The sequence below is a fragment of the Tachypleus tridentatus genome, chromosome 6 (assembly GCF_004210375.1).
Source record: "Tachypleus tridentatus isolate NWPU-2018 chromosome 6, ASM421037v1, whole genome shotgun sequence".
NCBI lineage: Eukaryota > Metazoa > Arthropoda > Merostomata > Xiphosura > Limulidae > Tachypleus > Tachypleus tridentatus.
In genome coordinates this window covers 47,650,756-47,678,355 of record NC_134830.1, presented here as the reverse complement: position 1 = coordinate 47,678,355, position 27,600 = coordinate 47,650,756, and the positions used below count along the sequence as shown (strand labels likewise).

General features: G+C 31.0%; 1 protein-coding gene across 1 annotated transcript in view; it reads right to left on the bottom strand.

The window, feature by feature from the left end:
* LOC143252416 (tachykinin-like peptides receptor 99D) overlaps positions 1–27,600 on the bottom strand; it is a 40,825-nt gene that overhangs the window by 8,054 nt on the left and 5,171 nt on the right. Inside the window, exons 2-3 of the mRNA XM_076504495.1 lie at positions 5,841–6,056; positions 1,706–1,856 (exon numbers count right to left, since the gene is read on the bottom strand). Of these exons, the coding sequence (XP_076360610.1) occupies positions 1,706–1,856; positions 5,841–6,056 (367 nt within the window). The remainder of the gene's footprint in view (positions 1–1,705; positions 1,857–5,840; positions 6,057–27,600) is intronic.

Here is a 27,600-nt window from a genome sequence, read left to right as displayed (position 1 = left end):
GTTTTTTACAATGTTTACGGTACAACAGTATCGATGAATGTTCCTAACAATTTGTTCAGTAGAATAGTGATGATGAATGTTCCTAAGAAACTATACAGTATAAGAGTAACGATTAATGTTCCTAACAATGAATTTAGTAGAACAGTAATGATGAATGTTCTAAACAAAGTATTCAGTAGAATAGTAACGATAAATGATCCTAACAATGTACTCAGTAGAACCGTAACAAAGAATGTTCCTTAGAATGTTTTCACTAGAAGAATAACTGTGAATGTTCCTAACAACGTATTCAGTAGAATAGTAACGACGAACGTTCTTAACAATGTATTCAGTAGTACGATAACGATTAATGTTCCTAAAAATATATTGAGTAGAGAGGTAACGATAAATGTTTCTTACAATGTATTCAGTAGAACAGTAACAATGAATGTTCCTAGAATGTGTTCAGTCAATAGTAACGTTGAATGTTTGTAACAATGTATTCTCTAGAATAGTAGCTATGAATGTTGCTAACAATATATTTAGTAGAATAGTAGCTATGAATGTTGCTAACAATGTATTGAGTAGAACAGTAAAACAATGTCACTAACAATGTTTTCAGTAAAACAGTAACGATGAATGTTCCAGCGGTATTTTCAGTGGAACAGTAACGATGATTAATGCTAACAATGTATTAAGTAGAACAGTAACGATGAATAATGCTAACAATGTATTAAGTAGAACAGTAACGATGAATAATGCTAACAATGTATTAAGTAGAACAGTAACGATGAATAATGCTAACAATGTATTAAGTAGAACAGTAACGATGAATATTTTAACAATGTATTCAGTATAACAGTAAAGAAGAATGTTTCTAACAATGTATTCAGTAGAACCATAGCGAATAATGTTCTTAACAATGTATTCAGTAGAACCGTAGCGAATAATGTTCTTAACAATGTATTCAGTAAAATTATAAAAATGACTGTTTGGAAAAGTGTATTTAATAGAACAGTAACGATGAATGTTTTGACAATATGTTCAATATAACAGTAACGATGAATGTTTTTGACAATGTGTTCAATATAACAGTAACGATGAATGTTTTGACAATATGTTCAATATAACAGTAACGATGAATGTTTTGACAATATGTTCAATATAACAGTAACGATGAATGTTCCTAAAAATAAATTTAGTAAAACAGTAACGATGAATGTTCCTAAAAATAAATTTAGTAGAACAGTAACGATGAATATTTCTAACTATGTATTCAGTGGAACAGTAGCGAAGAATGTTCCTTACAATGTATTTAGTAGAACAATAACGATGAATGTTCCTAATAATGTATTGAGTAGAAAAGTAGTGATGAATGTTCTTAACATTGTATTCAGTGGAACAGTATCGATGAATGTTCCTAACAATGTATTTAGTAGAAAAATAATGCTGAATGTTCGTAACAATGTGTCTAGTAGAACAGTAATGCTGAATGTTCCTGATAATGTATTCAGTAGAACAGTAATTCTGAATGTTCCTAATAATGTATTCAGTAGAACAGTAATTCTGAATGTTCCTAATAATGTGTTCAGTTGAACAGTAATTCTGAATGTTCCTAATAATGTGTTCAGTTGAACAGTAATTCTGAATGTTCCAAATAATGTATTGAGTAGAACAGTCCAGGCGTAAATCATTCTTCCATCATTAATATAAAGCACAGTCTGACCTTTCGCTTTGATTTGATTGTCTCCAACTGTTTCTCTGTACACTCTCCTATAGTCTTGCTTCCCCACAATTCTCGACCTACTCGAAAGTAGGTGAAGGTCATGGAAGAAATCGGGAGGATGTATGTTAGAACCAGGATGTTAACGTTGTAGCTGAAAAACACGAGACGAAATAAACAATTATGATAAGAGTAAGTCTAAACTAGAGCTGTTAATATTAATTAGTGAAACAAGAGCAGAAGTTTTAAATTGCTATGCAATCGACTGTCATTTATTTTTCAAATCAAGTTGTTATAACTGATGTGATATCACTTGAGATCAGAGGAACAAGTCTGCGTTTTTGTGAAGAGCGTGCTGCAAATAAGATTATCCATCAATGTTATGGAATCTTTCAAACTTGTAAAACGACAAGATGTAATGTTTTGGGACAACAATGGACCTATTCGACCATTTCGACTGTCCTATCCTCTGAAAGAAACTAAAACTATAAAAAATAAATTTTAAAATTATAAAGTCAGCCCTTATTATTCATATACTTATCAAACGTTTTCTTAGATTCATTTAAATTTACTGCCTCGAGAACATTCGAAAGCAATCCATTCTGAATACCAACTACCCTGTTAGGAAAATAAAAACTGTCTTAACTGAAGCGGCTTCTACCTTATCTAATTCTGTATTGTGTCATCTAGTTCTATGATTCTGGCTGTTAAGTACGGAAAATGTTGACTGATCAATGTTATAAATTCCTTTACAATCTTAAACACTTCAATCAGATTCTTTCTAATTCTCCTTTTTTCAAGAGAAAACAATTTCAGAGATTTCAGCCTCCTAGTATGACACCCCTTTATCTCAGGCACCATTCTATTAACCATTCTCTGGACCCTTTCTAACAATTCAATGCCCTTTCTGAGGTAAGGAGCCCAAGACAGAACACAATATTCCAAATGTGGCCTGACCAATGACCTATACAGTTAAATTATGACATTTTAAGACTTGTATACAATACTTCTGTAGATACATTCTAACATCCTATTTACTCTTCCACTAACAACAGCACACTGGTTGGATGGCTTTAGAGACTGTTGTTGTTGTTGTTTTTTGAATTAAGCACAAAGCTACACAATGGGCTATCTGTGCTTTGCCCACCACGGGTATCGAAACCCGGTTTTTAGCGTTGTAAGTCCGCAGACATACCGCTGAGCCACTGGGGGGCTTTAGAAATCGATTGATTACTGCACCTGATCCTTATATTTCATGATATTGTTAAGGTTATTCCTGTCCAAATTAAACCTATAATTCAAATTATGATAACCCGCATGTATTATCTTGGATTTGTCATAATTAAAACCCTTCTGACATTTATTTATCCAAATTACTAAATGATCTAAATCCTATTTGTAAATCAGCAACACCCAAGACTTTCAATGAAGACATTGAAGACAATGAAGTATAAACATTTTCAAATTATGATATTAGTTGCAGAATCACTTATAAAAATTTTCAAACTATGATATTTGTTTTAGAATCAGTTAGAAAAAATTTAAAATCGTGATGTTAGTTTTATAATGACGCAATGTTTAGATTTTTTTATTTTAACGACTTTGCGAAAGAAATGGAACAATTTTCACTTCTAATTAATTTTCTGGAAGAAATTTTAGTATTGATACTTAGAGTGGATATTAAAGACATATGATGTAAAACAATGTTTTAAAAGTAGCTAATATTTACTTAAGTTTTGAAAAACGAAATTTTCCAATGGTCCTTTCAAATAGGCTTCCTGTCGAGTTTTGTTGGAAGTGAAACGATCTAAGTAGCAAGCTGTGAACGCGAACCTCTTGGAAACATGATTTAAAAGACCAGCTTTTACGTCCCTTTATTAAAACTACAAAGTTACATGGATATTACACTTAGACTGATTGACTCCCCACTTCTTCAATATTTTATTGATGCTTTATTGTCTTGTATTTCACTACTACTATAGAGAGTAGGTTTTGAAACGACAACCGTACAAACAAGTACAAAATAAAATTATGTTTCAATGAACAATGATTTATAACCATAATGAAACGGTTTTATTTTTGGGAACATAATGCAGAACGAAACGATGAACCATGTAGCTGACGTCTAGCTTCTAAAACAATAAATTGCTTCCGTAAGTTTAATATTTCTCACAAATAAGTAAGAATATTTAGTATTTAAAAATACACAATATTAGGTATTGTAAAAGCTAAAAGTTTTTTGTAGGTAAACGCAAAGCTACACAATGGGCTATCTGTGCTCTGCCCACCACGAGTATCGACGCTCGGTTTCTAGCGTTGTAAAATCCCAAACATGCCGCTGAGCGACTGGAGGTCAAGATAAAAGTAAAATATAAAATTATAAACTCTATATTTTTCATGGGAAAAATTCTGCCATCTTCAGGAGACCAGAAGAAACATAGAAATTTAATTTTTAAACCTTTTAGTAAGAGCAAATGCACCTCTATAATTTGCATATTATATATTGTCATCTATAGAATGGACTTACAAAAATTAACTTATGTAACAACAGGATCTAATGTGTTTGTTATTAAGCACAAAGCTACACAATACACTATCTGCGCTTTGCTCACCACGGGAATCGAAACTCGGTTTCTAGTGATCTATGTCCAAAGACATACCATTGTGTCACTAGGGGGCATCAGAGCATATATATTTATTCAAAATCATTTTATGTTTAATAATTTCGATTACTGTAGCTTGGGTAATGCCAAATATACAAGTAGAAATTTGTGGTATCGAACTAATGAACACAGAAAAATGAAGATCCAGTGATTTGGCTTTAGCAGAAAACGTGGCAAATTTTTTGAATAACATCGAATAAGGTAAGGTTCAAATAATGAAAAAAGTGAAGTTAAAAATGAAGGAAATATAAGAGAATGTCTTGAAAACATAAAATACAAATCTAGGTTCCACAAAAGTGAGTTTTTGAAAATTTATATTTTAGATGATATTGTATGATATATAAATTACACACGTGCTTTTGCTGGTATAAAAATGAAACTCCTGTGTTTTGTCTGTCTTCCTGAAGATGGTGAATTTTTTTCCGCCGAAACGTGTTGAGATTTTAATTGTATAAAGTTTCTAACCGTATATATTACTTTTAACTTATACAATACATTATTGTGGAATGTTTTTACTTATGTTATTAAATCGATATACAAGAATGGTCACAGAATATATTGAATATTTTTCATTCAAAACCAATAGAATACTTACATGTAATGAGATTTTCTATTACACTATGTAACACAAATTTGTTCCTGGATAGTATGTGTTATTTCTTAATTGTTTATGTTGTAAAAGTAAAGAAAATGGCCATTATTCCCTTTAAACTTTGCTTTTGTGACCTGGATAATGAAATTTAGAAATTAACCTATTTTCCACGTAAAAACAGGCAAACTTGTACATTTTAATTAATGTAAATCATGATTTACATGTATTTATATTAAAGTTCTACAAAAATGTTTAGAATTGAGTAGTTTTTCGAGATTTGCGACTCTAATGTAAATCACTTTCATGTATCATCCCCAAATATAGTCTTCCATTATGTTTTCGTTATATGCCATCAGGTCACAAAAGCAAAGTTTTAGGAGAAAAATAGGTCTTTTCCATTTACTTTAAACATAAGCAGTTGGGAAATAACACTTTCTGTCCAGGAACAAGAAAAAGTAAAAACTTTGTTACTTAGTGGTATTCAAAATGATAAACTACGTACATATAATCTGAATATCTATCATCTGAAATGATGGACAACTTATATGCACTTGTTGTATAGCTTTTTAAACAACTGGTTATTTATACACTGTTAGTGTCTAATATCCAAAAAGATAAACTAAGTACTCGTAATCTGAATATCTGGCATTCGCAATGATGGAGAATTTACATGTCATCAGAGCGTCTAGTATCCGAAACGATGTTCAACTTACATGTGAATCGAAAACTTGGTTTCCTAAGCGATACAAAAGTTACACGTCTTTAGTAGCTAATATCGGAAACGATCAACCCTTTTCACGTCATCAAAGTGTCTAGTATTAGAAACTATAAACTACTTAAATGTAACAAGAGTTTCTAGTATTCGAATCGATGAACAACTTACATGTACTCGGTGTAACTATCGTTGGAGTATCCGTCGGGCCAGACCATGAAACAGATGATCCGGTGATCACCGTTTCTGAACGTTTCTGTGATTGTGGTGGAGTACACGAGGTTGGGAAGAGAAAGAAAACTTCCAGCCACCCAGATACATACAGTAATTATGAGTGTGATCTTTCGAGACATCCGAGGTCTGAGAGGATGCATGATGGCCATGTACCTAATAAAAACATTTATAACTCAACCATTATTGCACACTTAGACAAGATCTTACCACTTGAAACCAAAACTTGATTGAAATTAATTAGTTCTTATTAATAAAAGAGCGATGGCTGCACTTTGAAGTAAGCTGAAACAACTATAATGGTGATTCCAACTAAAACTATTTCCATTCTCAATGGCTCAGCCGTAAATCTGAAAGCTTATGATATTTGAAAAGGGGGTTTGAAAATCGTGGTGTGTACAGCACAGAAAAATACTGTGTAGCTTTTTGTTTAGCAACAAACAACTAAAAACCAATTAAAACTAAGTTGTTTAACATCTGAAATAAGTTTGTTTGTTTTTGAATTTCGCATAAAGCTACTCGAGGGCTATCTGTGCTAGCCGTCCCTAATTTAGCAGTGTAAGACTAGAGGGAAGGCAGCTAGTCATCACCACCCACCGCTAACTCTTGGGCTACTCTTTTACCAACAAATAGTGGGATTGACCGTCACATTATAACGCCCCCTCGGCTGAAAGGGCGAGCATGTTTGGTGAGAGAGGAATTTGAACCCGTGCCAGACGGATTACGAGTCGAACGCCTTAACGCGCTTGGCCATGTCGGGCCCTGAAATAAGAACAGCGAATCCGCTCACTGATGTGAACATCTTAATATTAGGATTATTATAATATAGATTTGACAGTTCTGTAGGTGTAACATTAGAAGTTATTGTTTCACCGAATAACATAGATAAAGAAACAACAGGAACTCACAAGTTTAATCGTCTTTAATTGCTTTAACGAACATTGAAAACATGTAAGATCTGGTGTAAAACAGATTCATAATAGTCTGAAAAAAAAATGATAACAAATAAACAGATCAGATAAGCCGGATCCCTTTGAAGATAACTTGTTTTTCTTTTAAGGTAAATCCACCCCTGAAGAAGGAAAACCACCTTCTAGAATTATTGCAGTTACCTAATTCATTGAAAAAGGAAAACTATCGCTACAGTTGTATAATGTATTTAAATTATATATATTTTCGTTTACTAGTATGAGAATATATAACATCTAATGAGTCCTCCGACGAACTGAACTTTTATTTTCTTTATGTTATATAGGATGAGTTTGTACTTATTTTACCAAAATAACATGAAATCTAGAAACTTTAATAAAGTATAATAGTTTACAAGATATAATAATATTATTACACTGTAGTTGCTACATGTAAACTAGTGAAGACAGAGACTGTTTGTTTGTTTGTTTTAATTTCGCACAAAGCTACTCGAGGGCTATCTGTGCTAGCCGTCCCTAATTTAGTAGTGTAAGACTAGAGGGAAGGCAGCTAGTCATCACCACCCACCACCAACTCTTGGGCTACTCTTGTACCAACGAATAGTGGGATTGATTGTAACATTATAACGCCCCACGGCTGAAAGGGCGAGCATGTTTGGCGCGATGGGGATGCGAACCCGCGACCCTCAGATTACGAGTCGCACGCCTTAACACGCTTGGCCATAACAGAGACTGTCAGGGGTTTCTCCTACCACCAAACACTAATGTTGGGATTCTGAATGATAAACATAAGTCTAAAACATTTTTGTAAAAAGATAATATAGAACACTTTTATTACACTTTCGTTAACGGATATTCGTAACAAATGAAATTAGGCCTAGTCTACTCTGCTAGCTAAATGAATGCATATCACATATATATATCAGAAGCAGAGTCCCTGTCATATATATTTTCGCTACATGTTGACACGTGAACTAACATGTTTTATCTTTCTGTTAGAACAAATATTATTAATTATCACATATAAATGTAGCGGTCTAAATAGTTTATGCAAGTAGAGTACTAATTGAAAAGTATATAAATCAAGTAACCAGAAAGACTCAATAAATCAAAAGGTCTCGGTTTTCGGTGAAAACGGTGTATTACGTCACTTCCTTTCAAAACATTAACTCTGTTACTTTGTTTTATTCTTCTGACAAAGACATTTGTAAGTGAAAAAGCTTTAACTGCTACTGCTAAAGTTGTAAACGATTATTTGATAAAAACGCTAGTAATAAGTGAAGTCTAAAATGTTAATAATGAGGGAGTTAGGAAGAAAGAAAATCGCTAAATTATAGTTAAAATAAATAGTTCAGAGGAAAGAACGATCACTCACAGGCAGAAACTCATAAAATAAATTATTAGGAAACCTGCAAAACGAATTTTTTTTGTATACAGCTAACTTGTCGAGGAAAGTAACGAAAAAAATATGGACTAACGCGTTCAGACAACAAGATGACAAATCATTGAAAGTATTAGAAAAAAAGACGACTGATACCATCATAAATTAAGATGTAGTTAAAACATAAAGGCATGACTGACGAGAAAGGGTCATACAGTTTTATTACCAAAATTTGAAAGTCATAATTTGTTCACAAAGAAAGAACAGCATGACACTGGTATTAAATATCTGACGAATCAATCATCAAAGATGAAAATATACGTTTTGGTTGGATATAACCCAACCAATCAACAGGAACAACTAAATGATGCTGTCATTAGATAATTAACGAACCAATAAAGGACAGCTAATTCCTCCTGTAGATAATAAACCGTTGTCATTGCACATAAATATGGCATAGCATTGCATACGATAAACAATGAAGACGAAAATTGATCTTCGACAAACTGGAAAGTTTTACAATAAAGGTTATCAAACGCTAGCACTATTTCTTTTAATGAAAGCTACCAGAAAAGACAAGAGCTGAATAAAATGTTGAAGCTACAGTAACGAACTTTAGAAACTTTGATCTAATTCTTTAAATTGGTAGTCTAGTGGATGTGACTAGTTATACGTATCCACTGATGACATACATGGAAGTGTAGTGAATGTGACTAGTTAGACGTATCCACTGGTAAGATACATGGAAGTGTAGCGGACCTGACTAGTTACACGTAACCGCTGGAGAGATCTATAGAAGTGTAGTGGATCTGACTAGTTAGACGTAATCACTGGTGAGATCTATGAAAGTGTAGTTGATCTACTGATAATATACATGGAGTGTAGTGGATCTGACTAGTTGGACATATCTACTGATAAGATACATGAAAGTGTAATATATCTGACCATTTAGACGTATCTACTGATGAGATGCATGGAAGTGTGTTGGACCTGACTAGTTAGACATATCTACTGATAAGATACATAGAAATGTAATACATCTGATTATTTAGACGTATCTACTGATACAATACATGGAAGAGTAGTGGATCTGACTAGTTAGATGTATATATTGGTAACATACATGGTAATGTAGTGGATGTGACTAATTAGATGTATCTACTGATAAGATACATGGAAGTGTAGTAGATCTGACTAGTTAAATGTAACCGCTGGTGAGATCTATGGAAATGTAGTGAATCTACTGAAAATATACATGAAAGTGTAGTGAGTGTGACTAGTTTGACATATCAACTGATAAGGTACATGGAAGTGTAATGGTTCTGACTATTTAGACGTGTCTACCAAAAAAAAATACATAAACGTGTAGTGGATCTGATTAGTTAGATGTATCTAGTGGTAATATATATGGGGTGTAGTGGATCTGACTAGTTAGACGTATCAACTACTGAGATACATAGAAGTGTAGTGGATCTGATTAGTTAAATGTACATACTGGTAAAACACTTGAAAGTGTAGTGGATATGACTTGTTAGACGTATCTATTGGTAAGATATATGGGAGTGTAGTGGATCTGACTAATTAGATATATCTACTGGTAACGTACATGGAGGTGTAGTGGGGTCTGACACTTGGTTTTGTTATTTAACTTGCCATTCTCTCAAATATTTTACAGCCGAGTCGAGAGATGTTTGGACAATATGAACTTGTTACACTGAAAGAGTTAAGTTTGGAGTTGATGTTGAGGATGGTAAGCATTTGATCTCCATTTAGGTAACAGGGTTACAAATATGTCACATGAAAGATGGAACGTTATTAATTATAGTATTTAACTTATAAACCAAACGTTTAGCTGATTTCTTCGTAGAAAGAGCATGAAGCCGGCCTGGCGACGTTAAGTGAGTAGAGAGGGTAGCACGTCTTTAATGCAGGAATATGGGGTTACTGGATTAATTTTCATCTAATATCCAGATACCTACTGTATATTAAAGTATATGAAACTACGTACGTCACTCTTACTAGCCTGTTGTTTACTATGTATGAATTAGTACATCAATAGAGAATGAGAACATTATTGGTTTTAGAAGAAATTTGTTTCGTAATATTAAACTCCTTTTATATAACTATATATGAATAAGATATAAGTCAGTTTATATAAATAAGATATGTGTAAGATATAAATAAAACGATATAAATAAGATATAGGTAAGACATAATTAACATATAAATCAGATAATATAAATAACGTGCTATAAATAAGATGTAAATACGATATAAATAATGTGATATGGATAAGACGATATAATTAAGATATAAGTAAGATATAAATAGTTATATAGTTTATAAACTTAACAAACATTTTGAGATATCAGGTTAACAGTTAGATAAAAGGAAGAAAGTTCAACAGTTTAAGATATACTTAAGTGGGAGAAGGTCACTGGGTTAAAGTACTACAGTGTAGTGAAGTTGGAGAAGTTCACCTGGCAAAGGTATTATATTGTAGTAAAGTGAGAGAACGTCATAGTTTAAGCTATTATATTTTAGTGAAAAGGGAGAAGATCATCAGGCTAATGTATTTTATTGTCGTGAAGTGGGAGAAGGTCATCAGGCTAAGGCATTATATGGTTGTAAAGTGTGAGAACGTCATCAGGTTAAGTTATTATATGGTAATAAAGTGGAAAAGTGTCATCTGGTTGAGGCATTATATTGTAGTGAAGTGGGAGAAGGTCATTAGGTTAATGTATTATATTGTAGTGTAGTTACAGAAGGTTATGAGGCTAGGGTATTATATTGTAGTGTAGTTACAGAAGGTCATGAAGAAAGGGTATTATATTGTAGTGTAGTTACAGAAGGTCATGAAGAAAGGGTATTATATTGTAGTGCGTTAGAGAAGGTCATCTGGCTAAAGTATTATATTGTAGTGTAGTTATAGAAGGTTATGTGGTTAGGGTATTGTATTATAGTGTAGTTACAGAAAGTTATGTGGTTAGGGTATTATATTATAGTGTAGTTATAGAAGGTCATGAGGTTCAGGTAATTTGCTGTAGTGAATAGTTATCCAAATAAAGAATTATTTTGAATGTTGTTGAACATGTTGTTACCGTTTTTTAAGACTAGTTTTTCTGCCGACCTTTATCACAACAGAACTCATGAGTTTTTGGTAGTTTTCTGTTCACAGGAAATCGGACCTGGAGAACGTACTAAAACCCAAAGTTCACTTTTCACGTACAACCAAAGTATTGGTTTAAAGAGATCAGCCGTACGTAGTTCACATGACAACTGGGCTATATCAGTTTGTGCTTCTTGTTTAATTAATTAACTAGTTCGTGATACAGAGGTTAGTCAGCCTTGTCCTTATTTACAACTATGAACAGATAGATTATACCACCGGAAAGGGAGGAAGCTATTATTGGCTGTAAACAGGAAATGTTACGTAATTATTTATTCTACTTCTACTGAACCGTTACCATTTGTGATGTTCAGAATATTCAATAAAGTATGTTAAACTGTTGGGATAGTTTGTTGGAATAAGAACAAGTCTTAATGTCTCTACTGTCTAATAATTTTTCATCAAGAAAATAACAAACCAAATTTCTTATTACGAGGTTAAAATATCCAATTGAATATTTTAGGCATGTCTAACGAGCGTTTGTTCCAAACGAGACATACAATAATAAGATATGATTTACATCAGGTATGGTACTGTTATAACACAATAGTATGTTCCCACCCTGACAATCATAGACAATCACTGGTGTAACAATAGAGTCCAGTGTTCCTACTCTGACAATGATAGACGACCCCTGGTGTAATAATAGAGACTAGTCTTTTCACCTTGACAGTTGTAGACAACCACTGGTGTAACAATAAAAGCTAATGTTCTTACCCCGACAATCATACTAAGAACTGGTACCAAACGTATTGCTATACACCTATGTAACAACTCTAATGGTACACGCTAGGAAATAGAACTGATTGGTTTTCATGGTAGGGTCTTGAACCAGCTGTAGGTAATATTATCAATTTTTTCATCAATATAAGAAAACCAGCCTCGAGGAAATCCTTAGAAATGAAGTTAGAAATCCCTTGTTTTCTCTTATGGAAAGAAAGTTCGCACAAAGACTGAAAAACTTTCCAGATCTCCTTGAGGCCCTACTGTAATATTTACAGTAAAGTCTATGTTCCCGTGATGACGAGAAATGCACTTGAAATAAAAATGTGTCTCAAGGCGACTGGTATGGGTATTAAAACGTTTAAATTTTATTATCATGTTAGGCTTAAGACTGTTAAGTATATTTAGTTTGAACCTGGACATCCTAGAAAGATTGGTAAATATATTAAGATTTTAATAACTGTGTTAACTCTCACCAGGGAGAGATTATAACACAGCCAATAAAAATATCTGTCTAGAAAACTGTAATGTCATCTTAAATAGTAAGGGAGAAATTGGAATGTAAAAAAAGTGTAACGTGATAACATTAAGAAGTTATGACTGTGCAATCAGAAAACAGTTAATATAAAGGAAGCTAAGACAGAATATAGTTACGTAAAAATTATCTAAGGATAGTAAACAATATATAATCACAAAGTAATTATATAAAGGAAAATAAGATGGTGTATAGTTAATTAAAATTATATAAATCAGACCATATATAGTAACGTAATAATTATATACAGAATGCTGAAACTATATAAAGTAACGTAATAATTATATACAGGAAGCGAACACCATATATGGAAAATAATAATTACATACAGGAAGCGAACATCATATATAGTAACGTAAAATTATATACAGAATGCTGAAACTAAAAATGGTAACGTAATAATTATATACAAGAGGCTAAAACCATATATGTTAACGTAATACTTACACAAAGAAAGGTAAAACACAATCCAGCTGGGTAATTATTGGGTAAAACAAACTAAAATGATAGAACGTCATGTAATAAACCTATCTATAAATGAAGGTAAACAATATGTGTATTTCTATACTAATATAATTACAAAAATAAAACTAAAACCATATGAAGTCACACAAAAATTAGATAAAAGTAGGATAATACACTATATATTCTGATAATAATTATATTTAAGAAGGTAGTACTTTATACGATCAGCAGATACACGTGAAAAGAAATATTCAAACAATATAAACTCATATAATAAGTATATACTAATAACGTAGTACTATTGAAGTAATAAATATATACTAGTGATGTTATATATACTGATAAAACAGGTATATATTATTAGTGTCTTATGTACTGATATAATATATATATATATACTGATAATTACAATACACACATATAATATATATATACTAGTAACGTGTGTACACATCAAACACGTACATGTTCTATATATTATCACTATACCTTTCTTTGAACAAGACAACTTTATTAATTATTATTGTCACAAAACTAGATGGATTTTTCCTATCAAACAACTCTATCAATTATTATTGTCACAAAACCAGATGTATTCTTCCTATCAAACAACTCTACGAATTATTACTGTCACAAATGTAGATGAATTCTTACTATCAAACAACTCTATCACTTATTGTCGCAAAACCAGATAATTATCAGTCAATTATCAGTGTCACAAAATTAGATGGATTCTTCCTATCAAACAACTCTATCAATTATTACTGTCACAAAATTAGATATATTCTTGCTATAAAACAACTTTATCAATTATTATGGTCATAAAACTACGTCGATTATTCCTAACATAAAACTCTATAAGTTACTTTTGACACAAAACTAGATGGAAAATTCTTACCAAACAAATCTATCAATTATAACTGACACAAAACTAGACGGATTCTTCATATCAAACAACTATGTCAATTATTTTTGTCACAAAACTAGATGAAATCTTGCTATCAAACAACTTTATCAATTATTATTGTCACAAAACTAGGTGGATTCCTCCCACCATACAACTCTATCAATTCCTACTCTCAAAAAACTAGATGGATTCTTCCTATGAAACAACTCTATCACTTATTATTGTCACAAAAACTAAATGAATTCATCCTATCAACCCACTTTATCGATTATTATTGTCACAAAAACTAGATGGATTCTTCCTGTGAAACAACTCCATCGATTAATATTGTCACAACAACTAGATCGATTCTTGGTACCAAACAAATCTATCGATTATTATTGTTACAAAACTAGATAAATACTTCCTGTAAAATAACTCCATCAATTATTATTGTCACACAACTAGATGGGTTCTTCCTATCGAACAACTTTACTAATTATTATTGTCAAAAACTATATGAATTCTTCTTATCAAACAACTCTATCCATGATGACAAGAAAACCCACTTGTAGAGAAAATTATACATTTAAAAACGACTGGTATGGGTAGAGAAGGCACTGATAGAGGAGTGAACAACGTTTCGCCCTTCTTCGGTCATCGTTAGATTCACAAAGAAAGAAACGGTTACTGACCTGTAGCTGACCACATGTTTGAAGGCGGTTGTGTAATTGAGTGTAGGATGTAGAGCACGTCCTTTCTCTCAAACATCTATCTCAAATATTATTGTCAGAAAACTAGATCGATTCATTCTATCAAACATCTCTATCAATTATTATTGTTACAAAACTATATGGATTTCTCCTATCAAACTAATTTATCCATTATTATTGTCACAAAACAAGATGGCTTCTTCCAATAATACAACTCTATCAATTATAGTTGTCACAAAATAAGATGAAGTCTTCCTGTGAAAGAAATATATCAGTTATTATTGTCCCAAAACTAGATGGATTCTTCTTAGCAAACAAATCTATTAAATATTGGCACACAACTAGAATAGTTCTTTCAATCAAACAACTCTATCATGTACTATTGTCACAAAAGAAGATGGATTACCATATAAAACAACTATATCGTTCATTATTGTCACAAAACTAGAAGAATTATTTCTGTCAAACAGTTCTGTTGTTCTTCTTATCGAACAACTTTATCAATTATTATTCTCATAAAACTACATGTATTCTTCCTATGAAACAACTATTAATTATTATTGTCATAAAACTGAATTGATTCTTCATATCAAACAACTGTTGTTTATTATTGTCATAAAACAAGATGGATTCTTATTGCAACCAACTCTATCAATTACTTTTCTCAGAGAACTAGATGGATTCTTTCTGTCAAAAATCTCTATCAATTCGTGATGACGAGAAAACCTACATGTAGAAAAAAAATATATATGTAAAAGCAGCTGGTATGGGTAGAGAAAGCTCTATCTAGAGGAACAAACAATCTTCCGACCTTCTTCTAATTTTGGGACAATAATAATTGAGAGAGTTGTTTGACCTAAAGAATCCATCTAGTTTTGTGACAATAATAATTGATATTGTTGTTTGATGGAAAGAATCCAACTAGATGTGTGACAATAGTATATGATCGCTTTTATTGCAAAAAAGAATCCATCGAGTTTCTTCACAAACATAATAAATCGTAGAATTATTTGATACAAAACGTCCATATAGTTTTGTGACAATAATAATTGATAGACTTGTTTGATATGAAGAATATATGTAATTTTGTAATAATAATAATTGATAAAGTTGTTCGATAGCAAGAACCATTCTAGTTGTTCCACGATAATATCCGATATACTTGTTTTCTAAGAAGAATCCATCTAATTTACACAGATTAATAGTTGACAGAAATGTATGACAGAAATAATCCATCTAATGTTTTGAAAATAGTATTTGATAGCGTTGTTTGATGTTAAAAATCCATCTAGTTTTCTACAATAATAATTGATAGAATTAGTTGCGAGCAAGAATCCATCTTGTTTTGTGGCAGTAATGTTCGATAAAGTTGTTTGATATGAAGAATCCATCTTGTTTTTTGATAATAATAATTGGTAGAGTTGTTTGATAAAAAGATTCATCTAGTTTTGTGACAATGATGATCAATAGAGTTGTTTGATATGAAGAATCCATCTAGTGTTTTGACAATAACACTTGATAGAGTTATTTGCTAGAAGAATCAGTCCACATTTGGACAATAATGCTTGATAGAGTTGTTTGCTAAGAAGAATCCATGTAGTTTTTGTTCAGTTATAATTGATATTTTTCTTTTATAGAAAGACTCCGTCTTGTTTTGTGACCAGAATAATTGATATAGTTCTATGATACGCTGAACCCATCTAGTTTTGTGACAATAATAACTGAAAGGCATGTTTGGTAGCAGGAATCCATCTAGTTTTGTGACAATAATAATTAATAGAGAAAAAATATATATGTAAAAACGGCTGGTATGGATAGAGAAAGCTCTATGTAAAGGAGCCAACAACGTTTCGACCTTCTATAAAAATTGTCTATCAATTATTCTCGTCACAAAACTAGATGAGTTCTGCCTATCATAGAAGTCTATCAATTATTCTCGTCACAAAACAAGATGGAGTCTTCCTAGCAGACAAATATAGTAATTATTACTGCACAAAAACTAGATGGACTCATCTTAGCAAACAAATCTATGAATTACTCTGCACAACAATTTTTTGAAAAGTTTTGCTTCCTGAAAAGGTTTTGCTGATTGTGACAGGTACCTAGTGGGTATGCACAAATATAGTTTTGGTTTTGCTTCCTCACGTAAGAACTCTGAGAAATAGACAGTTAACTGTTTAAATGCGTTTATGTTTCTAATACGCTATTATCTTCAACATAATTAAAAGTGCTTTGCTCCTGATTTTCATTTGTATTCAATGTCCGGTCATCACGTTGCGGTGTCCAACAGTAGTAGGCAAGCAGTGACGGATTCCAGTTGCCCTGATATCGTTTTTCTATTGTAGCAATGTCCTGGTGAAATTGAAGATTTCGATGAAACGGTACGTGATGGGCAAATTTGGATGTGATCTTTGTGATTCCAATAATCTATTAGGAACACCTAGCAGTGTTCAAGAAGCAAAATCTTTGTTGAGTAGTGCTATTATTCTCACAAAAGCTAGATAAATTATTACTGTTAAATAATTCTGTTAATTATTTTTGTCCCTAAATTAGATGGATTCTTTATAGAAAACAAATCTATCAAATATTATTGTCACAACTAGAATTATCCTACATACCGAACAACTTTATCAATTATTATTTTCACAAAACTAGATGTATTCTTCCTGTCAAACAACTATATCAATTATTATTGTCACAAAACTAAATAGAGTATTTTTTATCAAAGAAATCTATGATATACTATTGTCACAAATTAAGATGGATTCTTCATATGAAACAACTTTATCGTTTATTATTGTAAGAAAACTAAATGGATTAATTCTGTCAACAATACCTATCAATTATTCTTGTCAAAAACTATTTTGATGTTTTTTTTCAAACAACACTATCAATTATTATTGTCACAAAACTAAAAGGAGTCATCGTATCAAACAACTATCATGTAATAATGTCACAGAAGTAGATGAATTCTTCATATCAAACAACTATCATGTAATAATGTCACAGAAGTAGATGAATTCTTCATATCAAACAATTTTATCGCTCATTATTGTCGCAAAACTAGATGGATTATTTCTATCAAACAATTCTGTCAATTATTATTCTCCATAAATTAAATGGTTTCTTCTTAGAAAGCAATTTATCAAAAATTATCACACAACCAAAATTGTTCTTTCTATCAAACAAATCTATCACTTATTATTCTTATTTAATTAGGTGGATTCTTGCTATAGAACAACAATATTAATTTTTATTGTCACAAAACTAGATCATTTCATTCCATCAGACATCTTTATCAATTATTATTTTCACAAAGCTAGATTAATTCCTTTTGTCAAATAAGTCTATCAATTATTATTGTCAGAAAGCTAGATAGAGTCTTTCTATCAAACAAATATACCAGTCATTACCGTCCAAACACTAGATGGATTCATCTTAGCAAAAAAACTATCAGTCGTTATTATTAAGAAACTAGATAGATTCTTACTTTCAAATAATTCTGTCAATTATTATTATCCCTAAGTTAGATATACTCTTCTTAAAAAACAAATGTATTAAGTATTATTGTGACACAATTAGCATGGTTCTTCCTATCAAACAACTCTATCAATTATTATTGTCACAAAATTCGATGGATTCTTCGTTGTAAACAAATCTATTATATAGTATTGTCACTAAACAAGATGGATTACTTCTGTCAGGAAATTCTACCAATTCTACAATTCTGTCCATCAATTATTATTGTTACAAAACTAGACAAATTTTTCTTCTCAAGCAAATTTATCAATTATTATTGTAATAAAACCAGATGGATATTTCATATGAAACCACTCTATCAATTACAAACGTTACAAAACTAGATGGATTCTATTTAGAAATCATATCTAACAATTATGATTGTCACACAACTAGATGGGTTCTTCTTATCTAAAAATATATCGATTATTATCCTCACAAAACTAGACCGATTCTGCCCATCAAATAAATATATGACTTACTATTGTCACAAAACTATATAAAATTTTCGTATAAACAACTCTATCGTTCATTGTTATTATAAAAATAGATGGATTTTTTCTGTCAATACCATTGCCCCTAAATTAGATGGATTCTACTTAGAAAACAAATCTATCAAATATCATTGTCACACAAAAAGATTGGTTTTATTTACTATGTAACAAATTTATCAGTAGTTATTCTCACAAAACTACATATATTCTCTTCCTCTCAAACAACTCTATCAATTATTATGGTCACAAAACTATATCGATTCTTCATACCAAACAACTCTATTGTTCATTAATGTCATAAAAGTAGATAGGTTTTTTCACCAAATTCTATCAATTGTTATTGTGAGAAAGCTAGAAGGATTCTTCTTATCAAACGACCCTGTTAATTATTATTATTATAAAGCTAAAGGGTTTCTTCATACCAAAAAACTGTAACGATTATTATTGTCGCGAAACTACATGGATTCCTCTTGTTAAACCAGCTGTATCAATTATTTTTGTCACAAAACTAAATGGAGTGTTCCTATCAAACAACTGTATCATATATTTTTGTCAGAAAACTAGATGGATTCTTCCTGTGAAGTAACTCTGTGGATTAGTATTATCACACAACTAGATAGATTCTTCCCATTGAACAAGTCTATCAATTATTATTGTCATAAAACTAGATGAATTCTTATTATCAATGGTTTCTTTTACTATTGTCAATAAACTAGATGAATTTTATATGCAAAAACGGCTCGTTTGGGTTGAGAAAATATTTTACATACAAGAGCAAACAACGTTTCGACCTTCTTCGGTCATCATCAGGTTCACAAAGAAAGAGGTAACTGACCGGAAGCTGACCACATGTTTGAAAGGGGTTGTTTAACTGAGTGTCGGAATGTAGAGGGCGTGTTTAGATGTTTGAATATATAATTATATTTATTTTATTATATTAATATAGGTATAAAGGCGTTCCTTTATATTGGTTTATTTAGGGTTTAAGTTGTTGTTTTAGTAAGGCTTCTTTAATTTTGCGTTTGTTTATGTTTGTTTCTTTATTTAGTATTTGAGTGTTTTCTATGGTTATGTTGTGTTTATTTGACTTGCAGTGTTCGAAAACGTGTGAAGGTGACTTTTTATGTTCTTTGAATCTAGTTTCCATTTTTCTACTTGTTTCTCCAATATAGAAGTCGTGGCAGTTATCACATTGTATTTTATAAATAATGTTGGTGTGGTGTTTGTCAGTGTAGTTTTTACATAGTATAGACCTCAGTTTTGTGCCTGATTTTGAATAAATTTGGTATTAATTGGAATGCCATATTTTGTTACTAGTTTTTGCCAAGTGTTGGTTATTTTTCTGCTGATGTCGGGAATATATGGTATGCAGCAGTATATGGTTTCGTGATTTTTTGATTCGTGAGATATATTTACTTTAGTTGGTTGAGTTTGCTTTCTGTCTAGGTGTGTGCATATAATGTTTTCTACGGTTTGTGGAGGAAACTTATTGATGTTGATGAAGTATTGTTTTATTTTGTCTAATTCATCGTTAATTTTATCTGGTGAGCATAGTTTTATGGCTGTGTTTATTTGGTTTCTTAGTATGTTGAGTTTTTGTTTTGTTTCATGTGCTGAGTCCCAAGGAATGTATAGTCCAGTATGGGTGATTTTTCGGTGGATTTCTGTTTTGAATTGTGTATCGGTTCTTGTAATTTTAAGGTTAAGAAATGATATTTGATTGCTTTCTTCCTGTTCACATGTGAAGTTAATGTTGGGATGAATAGAGTTAATGTGATTGAAAAAATTAAGTATGTGTTCTGTAGATTTGAATCCCGCAACCGTGTCATCTACATATCTGTACCAGTATAGTGGTGGATGTAATGCTGTGTTAATTGCTTGTGTTTCAACTTGTGTCATAAAAATATTGGCTAGAACTAGTGATACTGGGTTGCCCATGCTTAGGCCATTTGTTTGTATATAGTTTTGGTTGTTGAACATGAAGTTTGTGTTTATCGTGGTGAATTCTATTAGGGTTGCTAACTGGTTACTGGGAATTTCTATGGTTGGGTTAGGGTCTCGGATATAGAGTTCTAAGTCTATCTTGCAGGCTTCAGTGGTTGGAAATTCTGTAAAGAGGGATATAACATCGAAACTAGCCATTAAAACTTTATGATTAAGTTGATTTAGATTAGACTTGAAATTAAAAGAGTGTTTGATGAATGAGCTGGCTGATGTTACATATTTGGAGAATGCCCATGCTATGTATTTACCAAGATTGTAATTAAACGATTCATATGTGGACATTATTGGTCGTAATGGACAATCTGGTTTATGAGGTTTGGGGATGCCGTATATTTGTGGTGTGCGTGAGTCGGTTTTACGTAGGTAGGAATAAAGTGTTTGTGAAATTGTGTTGGCTTTTTTCATTTGTAGTAGTAATTTGTTCAGTTGCGTCTCGTGTGTCTTTGTTGGATTTGTGTGTATTGGTTTAAATTTGTTCGTGTCTGATAGGATGTTATTCATTTTTTGGATGTATTCATTCGTGTTCATTATGACTATAGCGTTACCGTTATCTGCTTTTAGAATTTTTATGTTTTTGTCATGTTTTAGGTTTTTAATGGAATTAATGTCTCTTTTTGTAAGGTTGTTTTTTAGTTTTCTGTTTTGTGAAATTATGTTGATGGTTTTGTGGGAAAATTCTTTGAAAAGATCGTTTAAGATGTTGTTTTTAGGTGTTTCTGGAAAATATAAATTTGTAATTTTACCTGGGAAGTTTGGCTGTTGGATGTCAATAAAATTATCTAAGTTGTCTTCTTTCTGTTGGTTGTTTTTGGTTGTTTTCTTGTTGTTGTTCTCTGTAGAAAGTACCACAAGTCTCCTGGCTAGGTCTTCTAAACTAGATGAATTCTTAATATCAAAAATCCTATCTTCACTATGCTCACAAAACTAGATGGTTTCTTCCTGTCAACCAGCTCTATCAATTATTATTGTCAGGAAACTAGATGGATTCCGTCACCCTAACCAACTGTATCAATTATTGTTTTCAGAAAATTAAGGAATTTTTCCTCTCAAAATCCTCTATCAATTATTAATGCCTCAAAACTAAATGAAGTCTTCCTATTAAACAACTCTCTCATGTGCTATTGCTCCAAAACTAGACGGATTCTTCATATCAAACAACTCTCTCATGTGCTATTGCTCCAAAACCTGACGGATTCTTCATATCAAACAACTCTACCAATTATTATTGTCAGAAAACTAGATGCATTTTTACTATCAAAGAATTATATCAATTATTATTGTCACAAAAACTAGATGGATCCTTCTTAGCAAACAAATCTAACATTTATTATTGCCACACAACTAGATGGGTTCTTCCTATCGAATAACTTTATCAATTATTATTGTCATAAAAGTAGATGGATTCTTCCTATAAATCAAAATAGTAATAGATATTTTTGTGGAGTTCGTGCTATAAAATAACACTATCAATTACTATTGTAACAAAACTCGATTGATTCTTCCTCTTAAAGAACTCTATCATTTCTTATTATCACAAAAGTAGATTGATTCTTCCACTCAATCAACTCTATAAATTATTATTTATAGTAAACTAGATAGATTTTTGTTAGCAAACAAATCTATCAAGTTTTATTGTCACACAACTAGATGGGTTCTTCCTATGGAAGAACTTTATCGATTATTATTCTTATAAAACTAGAGGGATTCTTTCTATGAAACAACGCTATCATTTAATAATGCCCGAACACTAGATGTATTCTTCCAGTAAAACGACTCTGTCAATTATTATTGTCACAAAACTAGACGGATTTTTCATATCAAACAAATCTACCAATTATTATTGTCACAAAACTAGATAGATTATTTTTTGCCAACCAACTTTAGAAATTATTATTGTCATAAAACTAGATGGATTCTTCTTGTCAATATTCTCTATCAATTATTATTGTAAAAAACTAGATATATTGTTTCTGTCAAACAACTCTATTGATTATTATTGTCACAAAACTAGTTGTTTTTTCTGTCAAATAATTCTGTGAATTACCATTGTCACAAAATTAGATGCATTTTTCATTTCAAAGATATCTATCGATTATTATTGTCACAAAACGAGATGTATTCTTTTTATCAACCAACGTTCTAAGTTATTACTGTGAGAAAACTAGATGATTCTTCCTGTTAAACATCTCCATCAATTATTATTGCCTCAAAACTTGTTGATTATCCTTAGCACCAAGCGTGTTAAGGCGTGTGACTCGTAATCTGAGGGTCGCGTGTTCGCATCCCCGTCGCGCCAAACATGCTCGCCCTTTCAGCCGTGGGGGCGTTATAAAGTTACAATCAATCCCACTATTCGTGGGTAAAAGAGTAGCCCAAGAGTTGGCGGTGGGTGGTGATGACTAGCTGCCTTCCTTCTAGTCTTACACTGTTAAATTAGGGACGGCTAGCACAGATAGTCCTCGAGTAGCTTTGTGCAAAATTCAAAAAACAAACAAACAAACAATCCTTAGCAAACAAATTTATCAATTATTATTGTGACAAAAGTAGATGGATACATCGTTTCAATCAACTATAACAGCTATTATTGTCACAAAACTAGAGGGATTCTTCCTTTTAAACAACTATATCAATTATTATTGCCGTAAAACCTGGTAATTCTTCCTAGCAAACAAATCTATTAATTGCTATTGTCACACAACTACATGGGGTCTTCCTATCAAACAACTTTATCACTTATTATTACACAAACTACAAGGATTCTTCCTTCCAAACAACTCTATCAATTGAGATTCTCACAAAGACTTGATGGATTCTTACAGTCAAATAACACCTTAAATTATTATTATCACGAGAAGGAATCTTCCTATCAAAAAATCTATCAATTAATATTGTAACAAAATAGATGGATTCCTTTTATCAAACATCTATATTGAATACTATTGTCTCAAAATTAGATGGATTCCACCTTTAAACAAATCTATCAATTATTGTTGTAATAAAAGTAGATGGATTATTCTTAGAAAACAAATCTATCAATTATTATATTAATAAAAGTTGATCGATTCATTCTATCAAACATCTTTATCAATTATTATTGTTATAAAATTAGATGTATTGTTGCTAGTAAACATTTCTCTAAAATATTATTGTCACAAAACTAGATAGGTTCCTTATATCACACAACTCTACCGACTGTTATTGTCAAAAAACTAGTTGGATTCCTTCTTACAAAGAACTCTATCAATTATTATTGCCACGAAACTAGGTGAAATCTCCCTATTAACCAACTCTATCAAATACTATTGTCATTAAATTAGATGAATTTTTCTTAGCACACATCTTTTTCGATCATTATTGTCACAAAAGTAGATCAATTCTTTTTATCACAAAACTCTATATATTATTATTGTGAGAAAAGAAGATGGATTTTTCCTATCAATTAATATTGTTACAAAAAGGGATGGATTATTCCCATCAAATATCTCTGTCAAATACTACTGTCAGAAAACTGGATTGATTCTTCATATCAAACAACATTTCATTATTGTCACAAAACTAGATGGATTCTTTCCATCAAACAATTCTATCAATTATTATCGTCACAAAACTAGAGTGATTCTTCTTGTCAAACAACTGTATGAATTATTATAGTCAGAAATCTAGATGGATTGTTCTTAACAAATAAATCTATCAATTTCTATTGTCACAATAACTAGATGGATTCTTCTTAGTAAACAAATCTAACATTTATTATCGTCACGCGACTAGATGTGTTATTTCCGTCGAATAATTTTATAAATTATTATTGTCATAAAACTAGATGGATTATTTTTATCAAACAAACTTATCAATTATTATAGTGACTTATCTAGGTGGATTTATGCTACCAAACAGCATTTCAATTAATATTGTCAGAAAACTAGTTCCTTGACAGAAAACTAGATGGATTCTTTCTGTCAAAGAACTCTATCAATTAGTTTTTCAGTAAACTATATAGATCATTGTTAGCAAACAAATCTATCAATTATTATTGTCACACAACTAGATGGATTCTTCCTATAAATCAATTCTATCATTTATTAATGTTACAAACACTAGATAGGTTCTTTCAGCAAAACGACTATGTGAATTATTATTGTTACAAAATTAGATAGATTAATCATATCAATCAACTCTACCGATTATTATTTTCACAAAACTAGACTGATTCTTTCTCTCACTTAACTCTATCAATTATTATTGTCAGAAAACTAAATGGATTCTTTCTGTCAAACAACTCTATAAATTATTATTGTTAGAAAACTAGATGAATTCTTTCTGTCAAACAACTCTATCAATTATTATTGTGACACAACTATATGTATTTTTCCTATCAAACAAATCTATCAATTATTATTGTCACAAAACCAAATGGATTCTTCATATCAATGAACTCTAATTTTCATTACTGTCGCAAAATTAGGTAGATTCTTTCTATCGTACAATACTTTCAGTTATTATTGTCCCTAAATTTTTTGAATTCTTCTTAGTAAACAAATTTCTCAGATATTATTGTCACACAACTAGAATGGTTCTTCCTATTGAACAAATTTATCAATTATTATTCTCACAATACTACATATATTTTTCATATGTAACAATTATATCAATTATTATTGTCACAAAAGTAGACGGATTCTTCCTATCAAAAAATCTCTCAACTCAATTACGATTGTCACAAAACTAGTCGAATTATTGTTATCAAACAAATCTATTAATTATTATTATCACAAAACTAGATGGATTCTTTTTATCAATCAACTCTGTCAATTATTATTATGATAAAACTAGATGGGTTCTTCCTATCGAAGAAATTTATCAATTATTATTCTTACAAAACTAGACTGATTCTAACTATCAAACAATTTCAGTAATTATTATTGACACAAAACTAAAGGGATGTGTCCTGTCAAACAAATCTACCAATTATTACTGTCACAACTCCAGATTGGTGCTTCATATCATACAACTCTATCGATTATTGTTGTCGCAAAATAAATGGAGTATTCCAACCAAACAAATATATCAATTATTATTGTGAGAAAACTATATGGATTCTTCTTAGCAAACACATCTATCAAATATTATTGTAACCCAACAAGAGTGGTTCTTACTGTGGAACAACTTTATCAATTATTATTGTAAAAACTAGTTAAATTCTTTCTGACAAAGATCTCTATCAATTATTATTGTCACATAACTAAATGTGTCTTTCTATCAAAGAACTCTATCATGTACTATTGTCACAAAACTCCGTGGAATCTTCATATCAAAGAACTCTATAGTTCATTATTGTAACAAAAATAACTGGATTTTTTCATCAAACAATTCTGTCAATTATTGTGTCAATTAAATGGATTCTTTGTGTCAAACAATCCTATCAATTATTATTGTGACAAAACTGTATGTATTCTTCCTATCAAACAAATCTATCAAATAAATGTCACACAACTAGAATGGTTCTTCCTGTCAAACAACTTTATAAATTATTATTCTCTCAAAACTACATATATTATTCCTATCAAACAACTCTATCAGTTATTATTGCCAGAAGCTAAATTGATTCTTCATATCAAACAACTCTATCAGTTATTATTGCCAGAAAGCTAAATTGATTCTTCATATCAAACAACTGTTGTTCATTATTGTCATAAAACAAAATGGATTCTTTTTTTAACCAACTCTATCAATTATTATTGTCACAAAACTAGATAAATTCTTCTAATAAAAGAACTCTATCAATTATTATTGTTCCAAATCTAGGTGAATTGATCTTGGCAAACAAAACTGTTATTTATTATTGTCGCAAAAAGTAGATGGATCCTTCCTTGCAAACAAATCTAACATTTGTTATTTTAACACAACTAGATAGGTTCTCCCTATCAAACGAATTATCAGTTATTATTGTGACTTAATGGATTCATGCTATCAAACAATACTATCATTTAATATTGTCATACAGCTAGATGGATTCTCCCTTTCAAAACTCTATAATTTATTAATGCCACAAACACTAGACGGATTCTTCCAGTATAACGACTCTCTCAATTATTATTGTTACAAAACTAGATGGATTCTTCATATCAAACTACTCTACCGGTTATTATTGTCACAAAACTACATGGAGTCTTTTTGTCAACCAACTTTAACCATTATTATTGTCACAAAACTAGATAGATTCTTTCTATCAAACATCTCTATCGATTAATATTGTAACAAAACTAGTTGGATGTTTTGGATCAAACAACTCTATGAAATACTATTGTCACAAAATTAGATGGATTTTCATATCAAACAAATCCATCGATCATTATTGTTAGAAACTAGTCGGATTTATTTTGTCAACCAATACTCTCTGTTATTATTGTCAGAAAACTAGATAGATTCTTCATTTCAAAAACTCTATTAAATACAACTCTCACTAAACTAGATAAATTCTTCCTGTCAATCAACTCTATCGATCATTATTGTCACAAAACTAGATTGATTCTAGATTTCAATCAACAATATAAATTATTACTGTCAGAATACTAGATGGATTCTCCTGTCAAACATCTCTATCATATTGTCACAAATCCTGATAGATTCGTACTATCAAACAACTTTATCGATTATTATTGTCATAAAATTAGATGGATAGTTGCTATTAAACATTTCTCTCAAATATTATTGTCACAAAACAAGATGTTTTTTTTGTCAACCAACTCTATCAATTATTGTTGTTAAAAACTAGATTAATGCTTCCTAACAAACAACTATTAATTATTATTGTCAGAAAACTATCTGGGATTTCCCTGTCAACCAACTCTACTAAATAATATTGTCACAAAGCTAGATGGATTA